This window comes from Rattus rattus, chromosome 5, assembly GCF_011064425.1.
Source record: "Rattus rattus isolate New Zealand chromosome 5, Rrattus_CSIRO_v1, whole genome shotgun sequence".
Taxonomy (NCBI): Eukaryota; Metazoa; Chordata; class Mammalia; order Rodentia; family Muridae; genus Rattus; species Rattus rattus.
In genome coordinates, this window is record NC_046158.1 from 67,357,664 (window position 1) to 67,382,597 (window position 24,934).

At 54.5% G+C, this 24,934-nt stretch overlaps 2 protein-coding genes across 4 annotated transcripts in view; one reads left to right on the top strand and one right to left on the bottom strand.

Annotated features, from left to right (window-relative positions):
* The first annotated feature begins 7,311 nt into the window (after window positions 1-7,311).
* Window positions 7,312-12,897, top strand: Tp53i11 (tumor protein p53 inducible protein 11). Of its 3 annotated transcripts, none has more exons than XM_032903758.1 (7): window positions 7,312-7,413; window positions 7,997-8,136; window positions 8,614-8,672; window positions 8,875-8,923; window positions 9,272-9,368; window positions 10,412-10,513; window positions 10,876-12,897. In XM_032903758.1, exons 1-7 carry the CDS (start codon window positions 7,401-7,403, stop codon window positions 11,007-11,009), a joined length of 594 nt encoding a protein of 197 aa, XP_032759649.1. In that variant the 5' UTR covers window positions 7,312-7,400; the 3' UTR covers window positions 11,010-12,897. The 3 variants fall into 3 exon arrangements, with proteins under 3 accessions (XP_032759649.1, XP_032759648.1, XP_032759647.1); XM_032903757.1 differs by having other exon boundaries at window positions 7,395-7,413; window positions 7,852-8,136; XM_032903756.1 differs by lacking the exon at window positions 7,312-7,413 and having other exon boundaries at window positions 7,813-8,136.
* A 1,659-nt stretch (window positions 12,898-14,556) lies between these two features.
* The window catches only part of Tspan18 (tetraspanin 18), a 132,827-nt gene continuing 122,449 nt past the window's right edge, over window positions 14,557-24,934 (bottom strand). The window contains exons 6-10 of the mRNA XM_032903759.1: window positions 21,788-21,862; window positions 20,778-20,876; window positions 19,773-19,955; window positions 16,626-16,709; window positions 14,557-15,402 (exon numbers count right to left, since the gene is read on the bottom strand). Of these exons, the coding sequence (XP_032759650.1) occupies window positions 15,355-15,402; window positions 16,626-16,709; window positions 19,773-19,955; window positions 20,778-20,876; window positions 21,788-21,862 (489 nt within the window). The 3' untranslated portion in view covers window positions 14,557-15,354. The remainder of the gene's footprint in view (window positions 15,403-16,625; window positions 16,710-19,772; window positions 19,956-20,777; window positions 20,877-21,787; window positions 21,863-24,934) is intronic.

Below are 24,934 nucleotides of genomic sequence, written 5' to 3' on the forward strand. Positions count from 1 at the left end.
CCCCAGGGAGACTGGCCCACTCGGGGTTGAAAAGGACAGGAATTCTCCATGCTGCGTCTTGCCTTTTGCAAGTGACAGAAGGACAGGAAAGGCCTTGTCAGTGACTTCTGAGAGGCTGGCCTTGGCTTACTCAGGGCAGCAGCCTCAGACCTCTGGGTGAAGTCAAGCCCCACTCCCTGCGGGGGTGTGGCTCCCAGACCTGAGCCCCACCCACCCTCTCCCACACAGCTACGATTGTTTATTTTTTTTTGTTCCCTAAGCTCTGAAGATATATGTGTTGAGGGTCAGGGCTTTCCTCCATCCCTCTGGAAGTCAGCCACCTTCCAAAGACAGAGGAAGAGAGATGAGAAGAGAAAACCTCCACAAAGAAGTGGGAGCGGCCAGAGGGGCTGCAGAGGCTGGGCAGGGCCTTGTTGAAATGCAAATCAATGTGCTTATATAGCCCGGGTCAGGGTTGCCTACTCAGACCGGGGGAGGGGCCTTGAGACTACACTCACCACCCACACAGAAAACTGTCCTGGCAGCAAGCCGGGCTCGCCATGCCTGTGACCTCAGCTGTCCTTCTTGAAGCACAGTGACTTGGGGCACCCCGACCTCCCAGTGGCAGGGTAAACCCTATGACTCCAGATCCCAGAGTCAGGATCTTGAAGGTTCGAGGAACCTGGCATGGACCCCATAGCTTTGTCACTATGGGGGTCTGTGGTCCCGGCTTCCATGCTAAGGGCTTTCACAGCATGGCCTTTGTTATCTGCACCTTTCACGGCATCTTAGTGACAGTCGAGCTGGTGAGAGGTAGGTGGCAGAGAGGTGACAGCCAGGCTATAGAATAATTCCATTCTCTGAGGACGAGGCTCTGCTTGTCTGCCTGCAGGCCCTGTGCATGTCTCATCTCCTCCATTTCCCTTTGCTTGGGTCTGGACGGTCTCCAAAGGGACCCGTACACAGGGGACATTATATGTGTTAGTCCTACTGGCTGCGTCCCATGACCCTTGGCTTTGTGGATCAGGCGTGGCACCCATTTGCAGGGAATGTGGCCCTTCATTGGGCAGCAGGTCTGCCTGAGTCCAGGTTTGGGAATGCAGGCCTATGCAGGCCTAGGGTGGGAATGTGGTATCTTCGCCCTCTGTTCTCCGTGACAACTTCAAGATGTGGGCCATGTTGTCACAGCGCCCAAGCATTTGGTTCCTAGAGAGTTGCTAGACCTCCATCTTGTCCCAGACTAGTGGGGTTCCCTAGAAGAGGCCTCAGAGGATACAGGCTCTGAGGCCCAGAGCCCCCCAAAACTCTGAACTCTATCGCTGTCCTCACTTGAATGCAGTCCTGTTCAGACCTGTTTCCGGCTATTCTACACAGAGAGATAACAGAACAATGGGCTCCCGTGGGTGGCACTGGTTCCCAGAGCCCTGCCCACAGCTTAGGCCCTGAACCCAAGAGAGGCCCGACAGGGGGTCAGGGTGAGGCTTCAGACCCTGGGGACACACCAAGATTTTCAGGGGAGGGCACTCTGGAAGATGGTTTGAAGTTCAGTTATGCTTGAGGGGAGGGGCATTCCAAGCTCTTAACCAGCTCATGCACAGAGAAGCACACACATTCATTTCCCCAGCCTCCCCCTCCCACTCCCCCCAAGCTCCCAGCCTCTCCTGAGATCCAGTGCAAGCTCAGCTCACAGTGAACTTGAATTCCAGCCCTGCCACACCCTCCAAGCTAGGGACTCTTGAATCAGTAAGTCTCTTGAACTTTAGTGCTCCTGTCTGAAAAAAGGGAATGGGAATATGGCTACCATCACAGGCAATAGTGTGGACTTCAGGGGGTTCCCAGGCTGGACGTGCTGCCGGCGGACTGCTGTCCTCTGCTCAGGCAGGACACGTGGGCAGCTAGCTCCTTCCTCACCAGCAGAAGGGCATTTGCAGCCGCTGCACCTGTGCCCACACTGGGGAGGAAGTGGCTCCCTGGTTGAGGGGTTGTGGCTGTGCTCAGGGGAAGTCGCTGGAACGGCTGTGGGTGTTCTGGGTCCCTCCTTTCCCTCCTCCTCCCAGGCCAGCAGGTTTCCTGAGCCAGCCCTCCTGGGCACAGCCTCCCTGTCGGGACAGCTGTGCAGTCCATTGGTTTCTATGGCAACAAAGCTTCCTGGGAGGGATGGGGAAGTCCTCCAGGATCAGCATGGGAGGTGTGGGCCCCTGCCTCATCGGGTCTGCTGCCCAGGTCTGAGTCTGGCTAGGAGTTCATTATTAACACTTTTTTCCCCCTGTTCTTTGTGGAGCACAGAGCAGGAGCCCCATTCTTCAGTTGTACTCCGTGGTGTATCACAAACTTGCTGAGTAGACCCAGTCTAGTTTCTTAAATGAGGAGTTGGAAACAATATTCCTGAGGTCACAGAGAAGTGGAGAGTTGAACTTGGCCTCCAAGTTTTCCTGATCATTAAGAGTCTGTTCCTCTGCTGGTTGTAGTGGCACAGGCCTTTAATCCCAGACTGGGAAGGCAGAGGCAGAGGCAGAGGCTGGCAGATCTCCGAGTTCAAGGCCAGCCTGGTCTATGGGATAGTCAGGGCTACTCAAGGAAAATCTGTCTCCAAAAAAATGGGCGTGAGGGTTGCAGGGGGGTGGGGGTGGCTGTGGGGTGGCACGTTTCTCATCCTCTGGCCGTGTATACCCTCCTTTTCCTGTGTTTAGACACCTACTCCCCTGGAGCTGGCAGCACCCTAGGAAGGAATTATCATCTAAGCCATGATACTGGAGCTTCAGATGACACTACAGGATTAAAGGCCCTGCCTCTTAGACAGTGACCAGGTTGGAAGTCAGCCCTGTGTACATCCCTCTCTGACCTGAGCCAATAGCTCGGATGTAGTTTAGGGCAGATCCCGCCCCGTGGGCCTTAAGTTCCTGCCTGTTCAGGGTGTGGCAGGAGCAACAGCCTGCCTCTTCTCTCTTCTGGCTGTCCCTGTGGACCACAGTTAGGGAGGCCTGGGCTGTGAGGGCAGATGCTCTGAGGAGCGCAGCCCCCCTGCTCGTCTGTTGGGTCAGCCTTTGCAATGCAGGATGGAAAGTGAGGTTTGTTAGACACAAGGGATGAACACTGGAGCCCTGAGGAGGAGGGCAGGGCGGAGCTGGCCTGTGGAGACAGGGAGGACTTCCCCGCACGGACAGTGCTCAGAGTGACTGTCACTCTTAGAAGGGTGAGGGTTGCTGGGGACGTTCACAAGGACTCTGACAGGGAAAGGAGGCAGGACACTCCTGTGGGCACCGATTTCATCTCCACCATTGTGAACGTGAGGATGGATGTTGAGCCACTCCTCCTCCTTCCACAGTCACCGTGGAGATGTGGAGGCTCTCAGAGCAGCCCGCAGGAAACCAAGCAGGCCTGAGTGGAAGGGATCTTTTCCACTCTCCTCATCTGGGTGAGGAAAGAAAGGTCAGTAGGAGGGAGAACAGACCCTGCCCAGGTCAGGGCTCATGGCTGGAGGGTACCTGCCTACATTCACTGGCCCTTCTGCACCCCTGCTCCCCCTTTTCACAGAGGGAAACTGAGGCTAGGGATGTCCTAGTGGCTTTCCTAAAGCCTGCAGCCCCTAAGTGGGTGGAGACAAGATTCAAAGCCAGCACATTGTCAGCCTTCACAGGAATGGAGTGGGGGAGGTGCCCTTCCACTTATGTTAAAATGATAGAAGGCCTGATGGCACACTCATGGCAAATAGTGTGTGTGTGTGTGTGTGTGTGTGTGTGTGTGTGTGTGTGCGCGCACTCGAGTGCTGGTGGGTGAGTCACGAGGCAGAGGAAAACTGCCCCTAGCTGGGTTGCTTCCAACTCAACAAGGAGGGAACTAGCCTTGCACTGGGTACTGAAGTCTGGGGTCTTGGTCCCATGTGGTGGGGAAAGAGAATGAGATCATTCTTTTGGTTCTCTCTGTTAAAAGCCACCACCCAGTGTAGGGGAAGTGCCCGGGAGGGCGGTGGCATCCTGTCTAATAACTGCCATCTTCACTGGACATTGTCTAAGACAGGACACTGACCACAGAGTTGAGAGAGACAACATGCTTCTCAGTGTGCTGGGAGTTAGCCCATTCCTTCCCCATATGAGTGGGGAGACTGAGGCCCAGAGGCTAAGCAGGTGGCTTAGAGGCCCACATAAGCCACTGGAGATCCCAGATGTAAGTCCAGGCAGCAGAGTGAAGTCCTCCGGCTGAGGCCCCAGCAGTCACTTTCTGAAACTGTCCAGGGTCTTGATTCTTCTTAGCCCAGCTTGGGGTGGGGTTGGGTGTGGGTCTGGGGGTGGGGTTGGGTGTGGATGTGGGGTGCTGTCTCCATATCCCTGATGAGAACACTAAACGAAGTAATTTGCTCTGACCACTGATGACACCCGTAGCTCTGGTATCTGACTGTCCATACCCGACTCACAGAGGAACTCAGTGGATGGGCCGTCTTCTGTGCAGGTGCCTCTCTTCACACTCTGACCCGCATCCCATGTTTACCTTAAGGTCTTAGAAAGTTGGAGCTAAAGCCCATTTCAGAGATAAGGAAACTGAGGCTCGGATTAGTGAGGTGACTCACCCAAGGGGCACAGCAGGATTGACTCAAGCAGCTTGTCACATCTGGTTTCATGAGAAAGTTTAAGAATTCAGGGGCCCCAAAGAGTAGGGCTAAAGTAGAAATGGCCCACAGTAAGCACTGACAAGAGTGTGGGAGGAGCGTGTGTATCATGGAAAGCATGTATGGTGCCCTGGGTGTTTGTTTTGTCCACATACTTCAGCAGGCTCACTCTGGGCTATTTACCTCAGAAGCCTGCAAGTGTGGCCCCACCCAAACCACACAAAGCACAGGTAGAAACAACCGAATGAATGTCCCTGTCTGCACAGGATGCACAGCTGGAGCACTGGGCCTAGACAGCTGGAACACTGGGCCTAGACAGCTGGAGCACTGGGCCTAGACAGCTGGAGCACTGGGCCCAAACAGCTGAGCACTGGGCCCAGACAGCTGGAGCACTGGGCCCAGACAGCTGGAGCACTGGACCCAGACAGCTGGAGCACTGGGCCCAGACAGCTGGAGCACTGGGCCCAGACAGGGGAGCACTGGGCCCAGACAGCTGGAGCACTGGGCCCAGACAGCTGGAGCACTGGGCCCAGACAGCTGGAGCACTGGGCCCAGACACTGCTGGAACACTGGGCCCAGACAGCTGAGCACTGGGCCCAGAAACAGGAGGCACTGGGCCCAGACAGCTGGAGCACTGGGCCTAGACAGGGAGCACTGGGCCTAGACAGCTGGAGCACTGGGCCCAGACAGGGAGCACTGGGCCCAGACAGCTGAGCACTGGGCCAGACAGCTGGAGCACTGGTCCCAGACAGCTGGAGCACTGGGCCCAGACAGGGAGCACTGGGCCTAGACAGGGGAGCACTGGGCCTAGACAGCTGGAGCACTGGGCCTAGACAGCTGGAGCACTGGGCCTAGACAGCTGGAGCACTGGGCCTAGACAGCTGGAGCACTGGGCCTAGACAGCTGGAGCACTGGGCCTAGACAGCTGGAGCACTGGGCCTAGACAGCTGGAGCACTGGGCCTAGACAGCTGGAGCACTGGGCCTAGACAGCTGGAGCACTGGGCCTAGACAGCTGGAGCACTGGGCCTAGACAGGGAGCACTGGACCTAGACAGCTGGAGCACTGGTCCTAGATAGCCACTAGACAGGGAGCACTGGAGCACTGGACCTAGACAGCTGGAGCACTGGGCCTAGACAGCTGGAGCACTGGGCCTAGACAGCTGGAGCACTGGGCCCAGACAGCTGGAGCACTGGGCACTGGGCCTGAGCTGGACACTGGAGCCCACACTGGGCCCAGACAGCAGCACTGGAGCACTGGGCCTAGGCACTGGGCTGGACAGGGAGCATTGGGCCCAAACAGGAGCACTAGCCTGCACAGGGAGCACTAGGCAGACAGGGAGCACTGGGCCTGACAGCTGGAGCACTGGGCCCAGACAGCTGGAGCACTGGGCCCAGACAGCTGGAGCACTGGGCTCCAGACAGCTGGAGCACTGGCCTGACAGGAGCACTGGGCCTGAAAGCTGGAGCACTGGGCTTAGACAGAGCAGCTGGGAGCACTGGGCCTAGGGCAGCTGGAGCACTGGGCCCAGGCAGCTGGAGCACTGGGGAGCCTGAGAAGCTGGGAAAAGGCATCCTGGGAAAGGCATCCTGAGGGGAGACTCTGGGCAGGCAAACGTTCATATGCGTTATGATTCTGTTTATGCTACACTTGAGAAAATCTAGACGGAAGTAGAGTGGCAGAGCTCAGGCCTTAACTGCTGGAAGCTGGAAGCTGGGATAGCACACTGCAGTCCGGACGTGTGAACACAGTGCCCTGACCTGGTGGTGGTAGTGACATGAATTAACTGCGTGGATTAAAATGGGGGCTTGGAGGGGACATGGGAAGGATGTGGGCAGGTGACCGATATCTCTGTCCTTCAAGGAGGGTTGGCCAGGCTGAGCTCTGCACCCTTGTGTGGTGTCCAGTCTGTCTGGGGTCAGAAGAAAATGGTGGCCTGGGTTGGGGATTTGGGCCCATCTTGGAACAGTGTGACTGAAAGGACATCCCTCCTTCCCCTTGGGGGTGCTGAGTACCTCTCTATGGGGCATCGGTGGCCTTTGTCATCCCATCCTGATTCTAGCACCCCCTCCCCCCCCATTAGGTCCAGGAAGGAAAACATAGCCACTCATTTCACACCTGAAGAGCAGGGCTGTGTGTCAGGACCTGGGGCCCAGGTCTTAAGACGCTCACCCTTCAGCCCCAATTTTGTTGTTACTTTGAACAAAACCCCAGGACCTCCTCTAATGTACCCCCTACCACATGGGGCATCCACACCGGCTGAGCCCTTCTGCTGTTGTATTTGTTGGGATGGTCTCTGGAGGTTTGAAAAGAACCTGGACAATCTGGGGACACTGCCTGGGGCTGGGAAACATTTGCTCGGGGACATAGCAGCAGGTGAAAGGAGGGAACTTCTAAGCTCTGCCTTGGAACAAGTTTGCTGGGGAAGGGGTCCTGGGGGTGGAAATGAGATGCTGGGGTACAGAGGACTCTTGGTACTGGCCGGGTGAACAGGTGGGTGGGGCATGTAGGGACTGGGATGCTGTTCTAATCATCAGTGGGACTCTACATTCTGGCTGAGCTCTCCTCACCTGTGGGCTGGTCCCATCCTCCAGGGCCTTGTGATGCAGAGACTGGAGCTGCCTGGGGTCAACCAGAGCCTTACTTTGTTCCCCTCTACGCCCTGTCTTCTCTCCTAGGTTGTGAGGACTGAACACAGGAGAGGACTGCTCACCTCAGATTCCAGAGCCCATCTCAGCATCTGCTCACTGCCCATCTCAGTACGTGCCCAGGACTGGCCTGTGGAATTGCTAGGGGTGGCATGTTTCGGGGCTGTGGAACATGGTGGGCGGAGGTAGGCTGGCATAGAGGCTGTGGATGCTGATGGCAGGGAGTGGTTTAGGCCTGGGCAGTGTGGTCACTACTTAAAGCCTCATTTTTTGGGCTTAATGTCTCTTTCCCTCATGACTAACCCTCTCCTCCTCTAGGTCCTAAGCAGTGATCGCTGTTTAGGAGACAGAAGGACCAGCAGGCAGTAGGGATTGTCTGGGCAGGTAGCCTAGGATTTAGGAGGCTCGCTCTGGAATTGGGCAGGGTCCTTACCTCTCTGAAGTCTCCTTTGTCTCTATGACTCAGAAATCTTGTTAGTGAGATCCACCTTGGTCCAAATACCTTTTCTAAAGCCCATATGTACTCCAAGGCTGACTGTAAGGCCTTGTCTGACCCAGTCACCTGGCCTGTGTCATGTCCACAGAGGCCAGGCTGGAAGCATCCTCCTCAACCCATTTTACAGGAGAGGAAACTGAGGCAGCCGCAACACCATCTCCTTAGGCCCTGAGTAGGGCCTGGCCACATTCTTCTCACCCTACATTGGGACCTGGGGTCTGGAAGTCCAGCAAGAACAATGGCTGAGGCCAGTGTCTCCCCATGTCCCTCAGCAGAAGAAAAAATGGCGGCCAAACAGCCTCCTCCGCTCATGAAGAAGCACAGCCAGACAGATCTTGTGAGCCGCCTGAAGACCAGAAAGATCCTGGGCGTGGGCGGGGAGGATGATGATGGGGAAGTGCACCGGTCAAAGGTGAGCCATGCTTGGAGGAGGAGCCAAGAGCCTACGACTTGCCTGTGCTTCTAGGACCCTCTGCAGTGTCGGTCGGCAGAATGCTATGTCTAGGGGCAAGAACACAGTGCTTCTTAGGGTACAGGCATAGACTGATGTATAGCCCTGCAGGTTATCCATGTGGTTATTGACCCACTGTACAAATGAGGAAGCCAAGACTCACTCCGAAGGGCTAAGTAACTTCCTTAAGGTTCTATTTCTTGGTCTACAGAACCAAGCTTCCATCCCATAGTGGGCAGACCCTGAGCTCTCTTTCCCAACTGCCTCTTTTCAGTCTCTTGTCTGGGTGCCAAGGGAGGCAGGAGTGGTTGAGCATGCACTGGGTAGGGGGGACGTCTGTGTCAATGAGGGATGCTCCAGGGGCCCCGGGGGCACAGGTGGGATGGGTGGGAGGCTGAAGGTTGTGTTCCCTGATGACTCTGACTTGTGTGTCCACAGATCAGCCAGGTTTTGGGCAACGAGATAAAGTTTGCCGTGCGGGAGCCTCTGGGGCTCAGGTGAGTAGCAGGTCTTGCTTTGATAGCTTTGTGTGTCCCAGGTATGTGTAAGGCCCTACATTACTGGGCCTGGCTCTCCATTCCATCCACATGCTTCAAATAGCCCTGGCTGTCTGGGTTGCCCAGGGCGCCTCCTGGGTCTGGGCTGACAGTGGGGGTCAGCGTGAGTGTGTCTGTAACTGTCCTCTCTGAACCTCCCCAGGGTCTGGCAGTTTCTCTCTGCTATGCTGTTCTCCAGTGTGGCCATCATGGTGAGTCCTGTGTGTCCCAGCCCAGGCTGCAAGTAGGTCCTGTGCTTGCACCTCAGACTTAGACCCGAGGAAGGGAAGGAGGGAGATGGTTGGGTGTGGCCCTTTGCCTTCCCCCAGCTGCTTCTCCATGTCACCACTAACTGCTGCTGTCTCTATGAGGCCCATCCTTTGGGGTCTCTGCCAGCTTCCGGGCTGACATCCTGCCCATTACAGGATGCCTTGTGTTGTTCCACAAGGCAACCAGTACACATGCTCTGGGCTCTGGGAACCCCAGCCTCAGATGCAGTCCTGTGTCCCTAGTGTTTGTCTCGGCTCATAGCTGACCCTGTGCTCCTCTGCTGCCCACAGGCCCTTGCCCTCCCTGACCAGCTCTACGATGCAGTTTTTGATGGGGCTGAGGTCACGAGCAAGACCCCCATCCGCCTCTACGGTGGCGCCCTCCTTAGTGAGTATTTCCGGGCCAACAGTGGGAGAGTGAGGAGGCTCAGCTGGCTTCAGGGCAACACCTGGACTCCTGGGGATCCTGGTAGAGCGTCCTTTCTTTCTCCAGCTGACTGGTGGACCTTCATCTGTGACTGTGCTGCCACCCTGTGGCCATTGGTAGAATGCATGTAGTTGGTTCACTGCCCTGGCAATGAATACAGAGTTGACTGAAGCTCGGGTCCTGCCTACCAGGGAGGGTCTCATGGTCTAGAGGAGGGGCCAGACACTCAACACAGTGTCCTCCAGACTTCCTCTTCCCCTCCATCTTTACCTCCAAGGCATTGGTCCTTTAGGTTTCTTCTCTAATCTGAGGGCACAACAGGTGACAGGAAGCCAAATTACAGTTCAACATAAGTGACATCATTTCGCTCCCTTAATACCATATGTCTCACCACTGTGTACAGAGCAAAGTGTGGCATTTATGCCTGTCAGTCAAGGTGTGTGAGGGGTCTGGGCACTTCCGGGGAGCCAGCCTCTCATCCCATACCCGCTTCCTTTGGTAGCCACACTGGAAGACGCCCACACTTGAGTTTCAGAAGGCCACAGGGCCTTTCACACGCAGCTTCTCCAGTTACAGGACAGTCTGTCCTAAACTTGCTGTGGAGATAGACTGTCAGGGTGGCTGTCGTCAAATGAGCCCACTTTCGCCACTTCTCTGGTGTCCAGAGATCAGACACTGAGGGATTAGCCACGATGGCTGTTCTTCTCTAAAATCAATGCCTGCCCTGCTCCGTCTCCCAGGGGAATTACGGAGAGTAAGTCCTTCCTTGCCACGAGTTTTCTGTCCCCATTGTGTGGGTAAAGATACCAAGCTCTGGGGACATGAGCACCCTGCCTGTGTTGGATAGGGCTTTAGGAGCGTTGTGAGCAGCCTTGAGGGGAAGCTGGATCTGTGGAGCTGAGAACTGGAAGAGGGACCGTATGATCTGAAAAGGGTGTTGTAGAAAAAGTGGGTTCAGACTCCTGGGCCTGGGGTCAGAGTACACCTGTGCTTGATCCCAACAGGCATCTCCCTGATCATGTGGAACGCACTCTACACAGCTGAGAAGGTCATCATCCGCTGGACTCTGCTCACTGAGGCCTGCTACTTCGGGGTGCAATCCTTGGGTGAGTGGCGTAGGGTGGGAAGGCTAGCAGGGTGCAGCAGTAAGAGGGCAGAACACTGGTTCCTCCTGCAACATAGACCAGTGTCCTGAATCCACAGCCAGGCTGCTCCCTCCCGTAGCAGCCTTGTATCTTCCAAGCCCATTATCCTCTTACACTCAAAGTGGTGCACTTTGAGGCACCTGCCACTTGGGGGCAGCAGACTAGAGATTCTGTTGGCCAGCCTAGGCTGATATGCTTCTGGAGGTCAGCCAGCCCTTCCACCCCCACAGGGATGGTGGAGGGTATTCATCATAGCATCATGATGAGAGAGACTTAAGCATGTGTCTGCTCCTGACCTTTGGCTCCCCCGACTTCCTTCACAGTGGTCACTGCCACACTTGCTGAGACGGGCCTCATGTCCCTGGGGACCCTGCTGCTCCTGGCCAGCCGCCTCCTCTTTGTTATTGTCAGCATCTACTACTATTACCAAGTCGGCCGGAAACCCAAGAAAGTGTAGCGGGCTGGGACCTGCCTGGGCCTGGACCTGGGCCAGAGCAGCTGGGGACTTCACTGACCATGGGTCCCAGGCAGGCCCGCAGGCAGGCAGGGTGCACGCACTTCCTTCCCTCCCAGGCACTCCCTGGAGTCAGCTTGGATCTCCTGGGATTCTAGGAGTGACCAGTCAGGCTGCGGCCTCTGCATCCCACCCCTCACCCCGTACAGGGACAACTCCTGGCCCTGTCTTTCTCGGCCTCTAGACTCTAACGGGCACAGTCTAGAGTGAGTTTTGGGGTCTGGGCTGAGTGAGTCAAGGTTAGTTCCTCTGCCGGGAAACCCTTTCTAGGAGGTTGTATCAGCCCCAGAAGCAGCTCTCAGCCTCTCCCCATCCAGAAACCGGATGTGTGAGTCTCTCTCTCTCTCTCTCTCTCTCTCTCTCTCTCTCTCTCTCACACACACACACACACACACACACACACACACAGAAATTCTAGAGTCCCAACTGAGGTCATCTAGCCAAGGGGATTGACTGCCTCCCTTGAGCCAAGTTCCCCACCCCCGTCCTGTACATCTGACCCTCTCTTTGGCCTGCTGTAGGTTGTTCTGATTCTCTGGCTGGCTGGCTGCTTGCCTGCCTGCACCCCAGAGCCCCAGTCCCTTCCCAACATGCCAGGGTTAGCTAATATACCACAGGCCTGACAGTTCCTGGCCCCTGGCTGTCCATAGGCTCCTAGTGCATGAGGAATTCTGAGGAGAAGCAAAGTGAGGACATTTCTTTGGCATGGCCTCCAAGGCCTGCATGGCTACACCTGGCTCGGTGCCTCCTCCAGAGGCTGCCCTAAGGCTTACGGGGTAAAGCCTACAGCCCCTCAAATCCTACAACGGAAAGAGACAGGAGTGAATCTGCCATCCTCCACATCCCAAGAGTGGGCCTCTAGAGCTGAAGATACATCCCCGGTGCCACCAGCCTGTGTGGCCCCTCCCCTTAGTCCTAGCTCCCAGCGCCTTCCCACTCTTCAGCAGCAAGCACACTAAGAGATTCGGCTGAGGCCTCTCCCTTCTGCAAGGGGGTGTCCTCTATGCCTGAGGACCCTTTCCCTAGGGCACCTGGGCTCACAGCCTCCCAGGGCTCAGTTGTTCCTGCTGCCAAGTGCCCCATGACAATGGCCTGTGCCTAGTGGAGGGGACTCAGGGAAGTTTCAGTGGAAGACATGCTCAGCAGTGGCCTAGGCTGCTTCTGTAACCAAGGTCTGGCAGAGTGGCGAGCCCCTGCGCGTTCAGGAAGGGCCCATTGCATATATCTGCCTCCTGTCACGGGCTTTGCGCCAGGTCCCTCAGTTCCCAACTCTTGACTCAGAGCACAGGTCCAGCCACTGCCAGCTCTTAGTACAGTGGCAGCGGCTGTAGAGCGGGTGACATTGGTTGACTGTTCTCAGAGGATTTATCCTCTTGAATCCTCTACGAATGCAGATATAGTCCCAAGGGAGAGAGTCGTAGGAATTGAAGATGCCAGCCATACACAGCCTGCAGGGACATCTGCCAGGCTTCCCCTCAGCACGAGGAGGTGGCAGGGCCTGCCTGGGATGGTGACCAGATCTCCGTGGTTAAACTGCAGTGATACTTTTTAGGTGGGGTGGGCTCAAGGCCAGACTGAGGCTGGCATACAGACACCTGTGGCCTCCGGGACACACTAAGCATGGAAGGAGGCAGCGATGGAGACAGGAGCCCCACCCTGGCTCTGAGCTCAGGGTGCCCTGACTGCCCCCCCCTCACAGCTCCTCTTGTGCTTCTGCCTGGCCCCCAAGACCGCCTCTGTCATGGTCACTATTTATTCCTTGTTCCCTTTTCTTTTTGTAAGAAACAGTCACGGAAAAAAAAAAAAAAACAAAACAAAACAATGGAAACGATCTGTGTGGTGTCCTGTTTTATATTACAAAATTTCTCTTGATATAGAATATAAAAAGGGGCGACTTGGGAGATACAATGATAAATTAGCTCTGTTTCCTACTGCAAGGGACATTTACAAATTCCAAAATAGACTTTAGCATATGAGTGTGAGTGTGTGTGTGTGTGTGTGTGTGTGTGTGTGTGTGTGTGTGTGTGAACTCAGGCAGGCCAGGAGCTTGGGACAGGGTGTTGAGGAGAGCATGAGTCACAGATCCAGCCTTCGCTCCTTGCCTGTCAGCTGTCTGGGTGGCTCTGGGACAGGCAGGGGCTGAGGGTCTCTGCATCTAGGTGAGGTTGGTTCTGGGGTGAGAGGTAAAGGAAGGGCTCCCCTTGGGAAGGTTCCCCTCTCCTTCTCTGGGAGTACACAGAGCAGCTCACCAAGTGCCATCAGGATGTCCTCAGACAGCCTTGTAGATGTCTACAACCTCAGAGGGTGAAGACTGCAGTGGTCTCTGTCTGATCCTATGAGGATGCTGATAAACTGGATCTACAGTTGGGTTGAATCTGGGCTACTTTGGAGCGCTACAGCATAAGTATGGAAAGTTCTGGTGAGAGTCTCTGATCTACCCTTGCTGTGTCTAGGTTTGATATTTGCCTTCTCAGCCCTCTCTGTCCCCAACCCTGCCCATTTCTGGAAGCCTGGGCTAGTTCTGGGTAGCAGCCACTGTGGTTGGGCTCCTCCTCAGGCTGGCCATGAGCTTCCAATCAATAGCTGAGTCATTTGCCTCTCTAGACAGTTAGAGTCCAGTATATGCTGGGTTCTGAGTCAGCCTAGGTCTTCTTAGTCTGGAGTAGAAGCCAGCAGAGGGGTCCCCTAACCTGGTGACTCAGCTTCTACAGAGCTCACTGTTTAATTTATGGGGATGTCAAGTAAGTTGTCTGCATGGCACTCAGAGACCCCTGGGAAGGCCAGGATGGGTGAGGACCACATGAGGAAGAGAGGAAATGGGAGGAGTGTCTCCTTGAAGCCAGACAGCAGCACAGAGCAGGTTATAGCAAGGACTCCCAGGTGGCAGGAAGGCAAAGGGAGGCTGGAGCCAGGCTCTTCCATCCGAGAGAGGAGAGCAGGCACCTAGTTGTTCCTTCCACCACTGCCCCCATTGCTGTGCCCTTGGCAGACATAATTAATCAAACTTGAGATCCTGACCAACAACACTAATGGATTCAACATGGTCCTGGTAGGGTCAGGCATTTTGCAACCAGATAACCTAGTCTGCAGTTTGTGTGTGTGTGTGTGTGTGTGTGTGTGTGTGTGTGTGTGTGTGTGTGTGTGTGTGTTGTGTGTCTGTTTTGGCTGAGCCTGTTAGTCTGGGTAATCTGAGCCTAGAGAGAATAACAAAGTACATGTACAGCAAAAGGACAGAAAGTATCATGGTAGGAGATGCTGTGGGGTTAAGTCTGCAGATAAGAAGCATGACCTTAATCTCTAGGAAGGAGAGAAAGTGAAGGGGTACATGAATGGAAAATGAAAACCCCTTCTGTCTGCTGAGGTGGTGGTGATGTCAGAACATCTGAAGGCAGGAGGCTGCATTGGGAGGTAGTGAACTCCATCCATACGTGGAGGTATGTAAGGGGAGAATTCTTGGCAGGGACCTTGAAGAACATATTTAAGCCTCAGCTCTGGGTAGAAAGAGAGAAATGAACAATATTGGGGTGTCTTCCACCTGGGAGAACAGGGATGGGGTATGGCCCATGGGGACAGGTGATGTATCACAGTTGGATCTCTGACAGAGGTACAAGCAGGGCAGAGTGGACACAGTGTGGACTTTCTCAGCTGTAGAACTTGGTCCGGGCAGTTCCTGGTCAGTTTACATTGGGGTGGAGTCCTGGTTGGAGTGACAGAAGCCTGGAGATGACCTTCATGCACATGCTATGTGACTGTGGATGGGCCATGGAGAGGCTTTGATCTAAAATATGTGGAAATGAAAAAGCCACCTTCTGATCCAGTGTCCACACACGGCCACTCTCAGCCAGCCAGACGTAGGGACAGCTTCATTTTCCTGCAGATGGTGCTGCAGAGTCTGTCCTTGTGTTGTGAAAAGCAGTCTCCTGGGGCCTGAGCTCCTCCTCCAGGGTGTGTTTCCACCTCCTGGTTGCTCAGATCCTGGAAATGCTAAGAGAGGGGAATCCAGGCCAAGGGACACTCCAGTCTGACAGGGCCAAGTGGCTCTGAGGCTGATGAACTTTTGGTCTCAGGAACAGTTGATCCCAGGCCAGCCCTAGGTCCTTATAGAGCCCATGCCCCGTCTGGGCGAGGCCCCTTCGGTTCATGTCTGTCTTTGTTCTGTTTTTTAAACATTAACTTTATGCTCCTGGCCGTTTGGGCTGGCTTTGCTTCCTCCCCTGGGGCCAGAGGACAGGGAAGGAAGGGGGCTGGCTGCTGGGCAGTGGTGGGCTGAGTGTCTTCAGGCCAAGGCCTACTGGATGCCCCGGAAGAGGCACATGGCAAAGACCATGAGGAAGAGCTGCAGAGAAAGGAAAGGGTGATCTGGAGTCAGACTGGGTGCACGTCAAGGGGTTACCCAGCAAACCTCCTGAGAGGAACCTTGACATTCCCCAGGGCAGGCATCTGCTCACCAGCTGGGTAAGAAGGGGCCTTTGGAAAGTAGGTCATCTGTTTAAACAGTTCAAGTCTGTCTTTCTTGGGTTGGAAGAGACACAACCCTTCTTGGGTGCCTGAGTGTGTACCAAGCACTTACCATGTAAAGTGTATTTCTAAGTGCTGTTAATGCAGCCTTTCTAATCAGCAGGAAGTGAGGCCCAGAGATGCTGAAGATGCCTCACAACCTGATTTAGGCCACACAGCATCAGCATGGTAACCTAACTTGAGCAGAGACACACTGTTCCCTAGTCCCTGCCCCGAGCCCTTGCTTCTCAGCTCCTGCACTCTCAGCTAGCTCACAGGAAACTGGTGAGGTTTGCAGGGGTTGCAGTGCCCTAACCCTGGCTTGTGGCTGCTACGAGGCAAGGCTATGTGCACCTTACACATTCTGCCCAGCCTCAGGGAGATCTGTGTGTCTCTTGTTGGTTTTAGCTCTCACAGGAGGCTTTGTCCACTTCCAGAAGTGTTGGCACATATAGCACAGGCTCAATGTATGCCCGTGGAATCAATGGCCTCTGTACTTCCCCTGTGACTTACACAGAACTGTTATCCTGAGACACAAGGCACAGGGGACACTGAACAAGGGCATATCAGGGTGCCAGGTAGCCAGAGCTTCCTTGAAAGGGTCCCCAACGCGCAGGAGGTGCCTGGCTTCATTGCCCCAGAGTGCATCCCTGAACTGGGCAATGGGGGTGGGGGGAGTGCAAGTGGTAGCTTAAAAGTTGACAGCCACTCAGCTGTGGTGTAGGTTCTGGGGCCCTGGGGTGACAGGTACTAAAGCTCCATTGGCAAGTTACGAAGACCCCCCTGGATATTTGCAAAGGCAGGACTCATCGAGAAGTCCTCTGCCTCCTAGGCAGCTTGTGCATCCCACCAAGCACGCCTGGACTGCAGAACTGGGGTGAGGCGGGTGCCTCTCTGGGCCTGCCTGTTCTCATTGTTCCACCATAGGCGCAGATCTGTAGCTTCAGACCACAAGAAGGACTCCAGCAACAGACATTTGCAGTAGGCAGCGGCCATGGACCTGGAAAGTAGGCTGAGTGTACATATTCTACGTCTCCACCGACTTCTGGCCCCTCCACTCACCTCAATAGCCAGCACTCCAATGGCAAAGGCTCCAGCCAGGTAGACATAGGTTTCGAAGGTGTTGAGGATCACGGTGTAACAGCCCTGGGAAGGAAAGGCCAGAGGTAAAGCCACAGCAGGGAGGTGTAGCCTGCGGTCAGGACCATTGTCAGCGCTGAAGTCCCTGGCATGTGGCCTCAGGGCTCAACAGCTGCGGGCTGGCATTTTTATACTGATGTGGGGAGGAGGAAGCATCCGGTCATTGACAGGATGTCACCAACATCCCTCCCTGCGCAACAGCCAGTCCCAAGACAGGCTGAAAACTTCCCAAGGCTAACTCAGCCACAAACCTAGAATACGAGGAAATGTCCAAATACCCAGGCCTCCTTGTGCTCTTTAGAAGCGGGGATCAGACCCTCAGGGCAGAGCTGGCCGGGCTGGATCTCTTCAGTCAGACTGTCAAATGGTGCCGCTGCCCCAGGTGGGACAGTAGCTCACAGAAGGTTGACCGGGGAAACTTCCCAGTGACAGGGAAGCCCTTTGGCATGAATGGGCAGAGTGGACAGTGCTACCCACACTCAGATCCCTCTTCTGGGGTCTTGCTAGGTTCCATGTGGCCCCCATCACTTGGTCCTCTGTGTAGCCTCTGTTGAGAAGTAGCTTATCTGTGGGTTACCTCCTTGCAAACTGGGGGAGAGTAGATGAATGGCTCCCTCGAGGCCACACAGCTAGCAAGGGGGGAAGCCCAGATTCAAAGAGGGGCCTGGGATTCCGTTCCCTCTATATGGAGGGGATGGGAACTATAGTTTATATAGAGTCTGGAGTCCACTATGCCCTAGGTGTCACCCCACAATGAGGCATCCCTGTCTGGCACAGAGAATAGAGCTTCGCTCTCTAGATGCCTGTCATAGCACCTCCGATGTTCAGAGAGGGAATGTTCCCGACCCTAGCTCCTGCTCATGGTCACCCCAAAACTAACTAGACAGAGGCAGCTGGCCCTGGGCAGCACCTACTCTTTCACCACTAGCATGCCATTCCTAGGCTCCAGACCTAGTACCCCCCCTCTACTCGGCACTTCTCTCTCACCATTCCCACACTTCACACACACACACACACACACACACACACACACACACACACACACACACACACACACACTGTCCCCCAGCCCAGAAGGCATAGAAACAGCTTTGCTACATGCCTGGACTTCACTGACATCTGTTACAAGGCCAGTAGTTCACCTCACCCTCCTTGGGAGTGCTGTTCCTACAGAACTCTCTTGAATTTCCAGTCCCAGAGCAGCCAGAGTGCCAACCTAGCCACATACATCCCCAAGGGAACTCTATACTTCTAGAAGTCTAGCTTGTGCCAGTCACAAATGTGTCCTGGGCTTTGTGGGAGGCAGTTCTGGAGATAACCCAACTGGAGATGGTCTCCCGATGGAGGCTCTTAACAGAAAATATGGCTCAGAGGGGACGGGCGTAGGAGACCCAGCCCTGGGAGTTAGTCTCATGAGCCTGCAGAGGCTCTGGGATGTAGAATCGATATGGTTGTGTGGTCTTCAGTGCAGGAGACAGCAAAAGGATGCTCATGGGGGAATATCTCTCGGTAGAAGCACAGGACTGGGGGTCCCGAGAAGCTTCTCGGAGGCTGGCTAGTGGCGTTTGAAAGGCAGGACCCTGGTTGTAGGACTCTCTCCCAACCCCACCCACCTGTGGAGCCCCCAGCGGGTCTTTCAGGGAGATAACTGTGCACCTTGTCTAGTGGTCTGCCTCCTTTGCATATCTTCTGCCACCTCAGGGTTCCCTGTCCTCAGCAAGGTCCTGAGTGGCTGCATTCTGGCTCAAGTGGGGGTACAGCACTTTCTCAAAAGGGAGTGCCTCGGTAACCAGAATGTGCTCATCTCATCTCCCTCGGTTAAATGTGTGTGATTCCAGGGCCTTTGAGAGCCATCAGGAGAAGCAAGGCTTCTGCCACACAGAAGGTGTGGTGGACTTTTCTTCCCCAGCAGGGTAACGGAGCAAGGAGGTTTGGCTTTCACTGGGCAGGTGTCAACCTAGGCTGTCAGCAATGGAAGCATGAGGTTCCCCACATCCTTCAATCCTTCCCAAATTCTAGTCACTCTTCCCATAGTTCCCAGCAATCCAAGCCTTCAGTGGCCTGCTCTCTCCATGACATTCACACCCCAGGCCCTTCCTCTCCATTTCTGTCTCTTTCCCCTGGGTAGGAAGGCAGGATGTGTGACAAGACAACTGAGCTCTGGCCTATCCAAGGGAAGGTGTAAGGTATAAGCCGAGCTCTTGGTGTCTGGGACTGGGTCTCAGCCCAGTGATGCCCTCCCTTGGGGCTCTGAGAACCCTAAGTTCCAGCCCATGCACCTTCTAAGACTTCATTCAATCTCCAGTGTCACAACCGCCACCACCATGGGCAAGGCTCACTTTTACTCACTTTTACTCACCATCTACCACCTCCCTGTACCAGGAGCCATGGGAGCTTGGCCTTGTCTCTTGTGCTCTGTCAGCTCCCCAGTATTTTGAATTCTCCCAGAAGACGTCTGACCAAAGGAGAAGCCCAGGGATGGCTCTCCTCATCCCTTCTCTCCTCCCCATCTGCCCTGCTCAGCCTCTCCCTGCCTCTCTTTATGGACAGGGGTGGAGGGAGGGTCTCCGGCCAGCAGGAAGAAAAGGACGAAGGGTGAAGTGGGCTGCGCTCCTTGTTGAAGGGGCAGAGCTGGGATCTTTGTTTCCCTTAGGGCAAAGGCTGAGAGGAAACCCTCAGGTTACAGGAAAGAAGTCTGGATGCTTCCTTGGTTGTTTAGGGTCAGGTCAGTGAGAATCTGCTGCCCTGGGATCAAGGAGTGCTCTTACTTGGCCAGGTAAGTCATGAATACAGCATATACCTAAGGAGTGCCCCCAGCCCACCCCCATTAACAGAAGTTTGGAAAACTCACCCTGGAACCATGTACCAAATTCTTACCCCACCCTGAACCCAGCTCATCTCCTTGTCAGTGCGATCTTCTCCCCACTTCCTTAGTTCTTAGAGGCAAGGGTAGCCTGTGCCATGGCCAGAATTGTTTACAACGCTCGGGACTACCGTTAGACCCTCTGGGCAGACACTGCTCCCCCCAGCTTTGCCCATATCTGTGGAGAGTTCTGCCGGGGAACCTACCTGCTTGTTTATGAATGGATTCCTCCCAAGCTGGCACTCCTCCCTGCTCAGTACCACCCCATCTCGAGTCTGGGGTTCTCTCCGACAGCAGGCCTTGGGCACCTCCTCAGTGTCCAGTGTCAGCAGCCGGAACACTGAGGCCAGCTTGAAGTCTTCAGGTCCGTTGACCCCACAGCAGCCAAACTAGGAGAGAGATGAATGTGGGAGCTAGTGTGGGGCTGGAGGGGTTATCAGCCTCTGCCAGGGCTAAGATCCCTCTGCTCTGCATATGACTGGTGATGACCTGTGTCCCTGAGCTTCTGGGCCTTCTCTGTGAGAGGGGCATGGGCATATGTTCCTTAACTCACCAGCACTTGGTAAACAGTGTACATATGTTTCTATGAGTTTGTATCATGTTATATTAATTAGTATCTTTATTTTGGCCTGCGTATATTCATGTGCAGATGTATGTGTGTGTTGTGGGATCATGTGCACATATACACAGAGGCCAGAAGCCCATCTTGGATGTCATTCCTCAGGTGCTGTCCATATCTTACTGGGACCCAGGATTTGTAGATTAGGCTAAACTAGCTGGCCAGTGAATCCTAGGGATCTGCCTGTCTCCACTTCTCCAGAGTTGGGATTATAAGAGTACATCATCATACACGGTTTTTCACATGGGTGCTGGGGATCAAACTCAGTTCCTCCTGGTTGCATAGAAAGTACTTGACTGACTCACCCATCTCCTCAGACTCTGTACTGAGCACCATTAACATCAGTCACAATGGTACTGCTGAAGGACCTTAGCCAGGGGCAGCAGACTGTGATCCACTAGCCTTGATAGCTTGGAGTGCTGTGCAAACAATGATTCACAGGCCAAGAGTGGGATCAGTGATTCTTGATGGATTGTTGATGTCTGGCCCAGGCAAGGGACTAGAAGGGCTCTAGAGGACAGGCTTTTTCAAGCCAACATTATGGCTTTGGGTGTTCATGGTATCCCGGGAAGACATGGGGAAGGGCACTCACTGTGATCATGACGGAATTCCAGGTGGCAGAGAAAACATCCGTGTCATTATCGCCTTGGTAGTGCTTGGTAAGCTCCTTGGTGAAGAACTCTCGGGTGAGCTGGGGACAGAGGAGAGGGTGCTGAGTCCTCCCAGCCTGTCTTCCCTGGGTGATACTGATACTAAGCTGTCTATTTTGGGCAGGCATTCCCTTCCCAAGGCTTAGGACCTTGGTGTGTCATCAAAGGCTGAGACAAGCATGTCTGCATTTACAGGCCTCATCCAACTCCAGGATGGAACACATCGGGAACCCTGCTCAGCCTTGTAGCTCTCCTCAGAGGATGAGTGGGGGAGGGGGGCTATGGGGGACATGTTTGACATTCTATCCTTCAGAATCAGCAGGTGTGAGGCCCAACCTAGGAAGCCAAGGTGTGGGTAAAGAGGGAGACTTCAATTACCCATAGCTCCTAGCTATGTCCTCAAAGTTGCTGTTCTCAACAGCTTCCTCAGGCTGGCTCCTTGTCCCAGGCTGGCCCATGCATCTTATCCTTCCATCCCTCCTGTTTGGAGCCCTTCTATCTGTGGTGCCAGGCCTTATCCCCTAGGCTCAGGGTAAGGAGCTGGCTGAAGCCTTTGGAATGAGCAGTCTGCGATGTAGGCTAAGCAGAGAGGCTGGTAGCCTAGTATGCCATACAGCATGTCAGACTGGGGCTGTCCTCTCCAATCACATGACCACGTGACACCCATCAATAGGCTGTCACTGGGTTGGACAGAGACCCTAGAACCAGGCTGGGGCCTATACCAGGTGCTCCAGGAGTGGGGAGCCTTAGGCACCCCTGGTCGAGGACTTCACTTGGCTGGGTTTCTCTGGACCCTGATGCCTCCCTGAGGTGCAGGTCGTGTTTAGGCGCAAGGCATTGGGTGGGACAGCTAGTTCTAAGGGTGTCTTTGAGGAGGCAGGGGTCACTCAGTAGCCCCCCCACCCCCACCCCCACCCCCGTGCAGCAGGCTGGGAAGCCGAGTGGTACGTACGTGTTCCCGGAAGATGAAGGCCAGGATGGCTGCTGAGAGCTCTACCAGGAAGATGATCAGGATAAACAGGAAAAACTGCAGAGAGAGGGCAGCTGTGAGGCCCATGACAGCGACATCTTACTGCACAACCTCATGTGATAGATGAAGTGCACTCATCTTGTTAGACAGCCCTTCGCTCCCATAAATCACCGCTTTCATAACAGACACACTGATGATCACCCTTGGAGCCACAGAGTCGTGACAGGAAGGATGAGCAGTGCAGACAGATAAATCTGCCTTTGAGCCCACTGTGGCTGAGAGACACTGCTCTGTGCTGTGCACAACCTGAGCAGCCCTACCCGGCGGCCCTAGGAGGAGGCTCCCTCTGGGACATTTCCAAGCTGTGAGATTCCAAATTCTTGGGGATCCCAGGCTGAGTTTCCTACCCCGGCAACCTCAAGACCACTTTTTCCTGTCCCAGTGCTTCTAGTTGCCGTGGAAATAGGAGGCCATGCTATCCTGAGTGGACGTAGGGAGGCCATGCTATCTTCAGCTGAACCAGAGGCACAAGATGAGCAGAAAGGTAATGAGACTCAGGGAGGGGAATTGATGTCTAACACAGCCCTGTCTGCTCCACTCAGTAAATTCCTGTGTTCCACAGACTAACTAGGATGCTCTGATGTGGGGCCCTCCCATGCTGGGTGGTTCCTTGTGCCAAAATTAAGCTTCAGCCCCACCCCTGAGAGGCCTTCCTGACTTCTCCCAGCTGAGGATACGCTGTCCACATCATAGCATCGAACAGCACCCGGCCACTGCAGGCTGCCTTACCCTAGCACCCGAGAGGCCCCACAAAAGAACAGATTGTCACCCTGACCCTGTGGCATGCTGTGTGTCTCAGGCTCTGGCCCTCACCAGCACTGGTTTGGACTCGGCTTCAAAGAAGAGGAAGAAGCAGTTTGGCCTGCCTTCCTCAGTACACTTGCAAACTCCATACTCACCCCAGCTGGGGCTACCAGCCAAGGGACTCACACGGGGTACACACAGAGGCTGGTCCCTATGTCCCCTCCTGGCCATGCAGGAACCCCTGTGCTGGCTGAACTGAGCCAGAAGGAGATGAAGTTGTTGGGTTCAGCCTGAGGGCACCTAGGGTCCCTCTTTCCCAGTAAAGTGGGGCTGGCAATATAATGGAGTGGAAGGTGTCCTTATGCTGTGAAAACGTGGGTCTTGGGCCACTTGGAGATGCTGTAGAACATTCCTCTAGCTAAGAACTCCGCCACTCAGTCATGACCTCTTGGGTGCCCTGGGCCATGGTGGATGCTTCTGAGAGCTCTGTGCTGAGCAGCCACTGAGAGAATGTTCCTTTTCAGCCCACCCCCATATCCTGGTACAGATCTGGCATTTCTATTTGGCTGGTCATCAGCTGGACTCGGCATGGCCCTACGGGACCTGTCCCTGGTTTGTGTTCTCCATGACGGATCCTCTTACTGACATCTGATCCCTGATGGATCTCCTCCTTGGCAGGTCCTCAGGCTGTTGACCCCACAGTGACACCTGCATTGCTGGCTGTGGCCACGAGTCACAAATTACAGATGACAGATGCACAGTCACTTTGCTCTCTGCGTGAGATCGTAGGTGATGAGCTTTGTGTGGGAACAACCTCGCTGATCTCTTGGAAGGCCACAGAGAACCAGTGGGAGCCTGGGCACCATCTAGGAGAACAGCAACTGGCCTGCCCCCAGCTCAGACTTACAGGCCACTCATGGTGGTGGGGGAGGGGCAAGCATCCTGGGCAGCAACCCTCCATTTTACTGCTGGGCTGTGGCTCTAAGAAGAACTAGTGGTACTGTAGTTTGGGGGTGACTGCAGGAGCTTCTAGTTCTTAAGAGTTATGCACAGTCCCCAGAGTTGTGACCAGCCAGGGCCGAGTACCTTTATTTCCCATATATCGAGTGGAACCAGGAGCTGAGCTAAGCAAGATGCACGTTTTCCCAGTGGATTGTGGCCATAGACTAATAGCTGGGAAGATCTGGTTATCCTCATTTTGCACATGAAGAATCTTAGGTTCAGAGAGGTTAAACAGCCAGCCCCCGCCAGGACACACAGCCAAAAAAACCATCAAAGCTCAGCTCTTCTTATTAAAAGAATAATTTTAAAAGTTATGTTCTTTTTTATTGTATGAATATTCTGTCTACATGTATACCTGCATAGCAGAAGAAGGCATCAGACTTCTTTATAGATGGTTGCGAGCCACTGTGGGAGTTCTGGGAATTGAACTTAATGCCTCTGGAAGAGCAGCCGGTGCTCTTAACTGCCAAGCCATCTCAACAGCCCCGCCCCCCAAAGCCCAGCTCTTACTGACATCTGTCTCTTCCTTGTGCCTCACCCCAAAGCTTCTACTGAGTGCCTGCTTTGAGATACTCTGGGCATGGACAGACAGACATACAAGGCAGACACAGGCCCATCCTGCAGCGGACTGCACAGAGCTGATACCTGGGAGAGAGGCCTCGGAGAGATGCCAAGAGTGAATGTTACAGATCTTGGCCTGTCCAGAGGCAGGGAGCCTGGGAGCTCCCACCTAGTGCAGATCTGTCTAGCCCAGGGTGTGAATTTCAAGAGGAAAATGCAGGTTACAGTACCCACAACAGAAACAATGCCACACCTCCCCACTCCTTCGGCCCAGTGACTTCCTCCTGCTCCCACAGCTTCCTGCTGCTTAGGGACTTTCCCCAGGGGCCCTCTGACGGAATTCCTGTCCTCTGACCTCTATTAAGCTGTGAGGTTAGCAGAAACTTGGTGCCCTTACTCATGGGAGGGTCCTAGTTCTCCTTTTTGGTAAGTAGTCCTCAATTTCCACACAGTACAGCTCGTGTATTCTCTTCTTCTCTCCTTCCTTTCCTCTCTCTTCCTTCCTCCCCTCTCTCTGTCCCACCCCACTGTCCTTATTAAAATTAGAGTCTTTAGGTAAATTGGCCACAGGGGTGTTTGTGACATTTAGAGGAGACACACAGGAGAAAGCTAGTGCAGGGGACATTGACTTACACATGTGCTCTTGTCCTAGCCAAGCTAGTCATTAGGTGACTGGTCACAGGGCTTGCTGTCCTCAGACTTGGGGTTCTCAGTCCCAGAAGCAAGCAGGGGTTACTCCATATCTAGGCCTTACTGCTACAG

Coding starts and splice junctions, on each gene's coding strand:
- Tp53i11 (XM_032903757.1), top strand. CDS start 7,963: ATGGCTGAGGCCAGTGTCTCCCCATGTCCCTCAGCAGAAGAAAAAATG. Junction 8,137..8,613: donor GGGAAGTGCACCGGTCAAAG/GTGAGCCATGCT, acceptor GTGTGTCCACAG/ATCAGCCAGGTTTTGGGCAA. Junction 10,514..10,875: donor CTTCGGGGTGCAATCCTTGG/GTGAGTGGCGTA, acceptor CTTCCTTCACAG/TGGTCACTGCCACACTTGCT.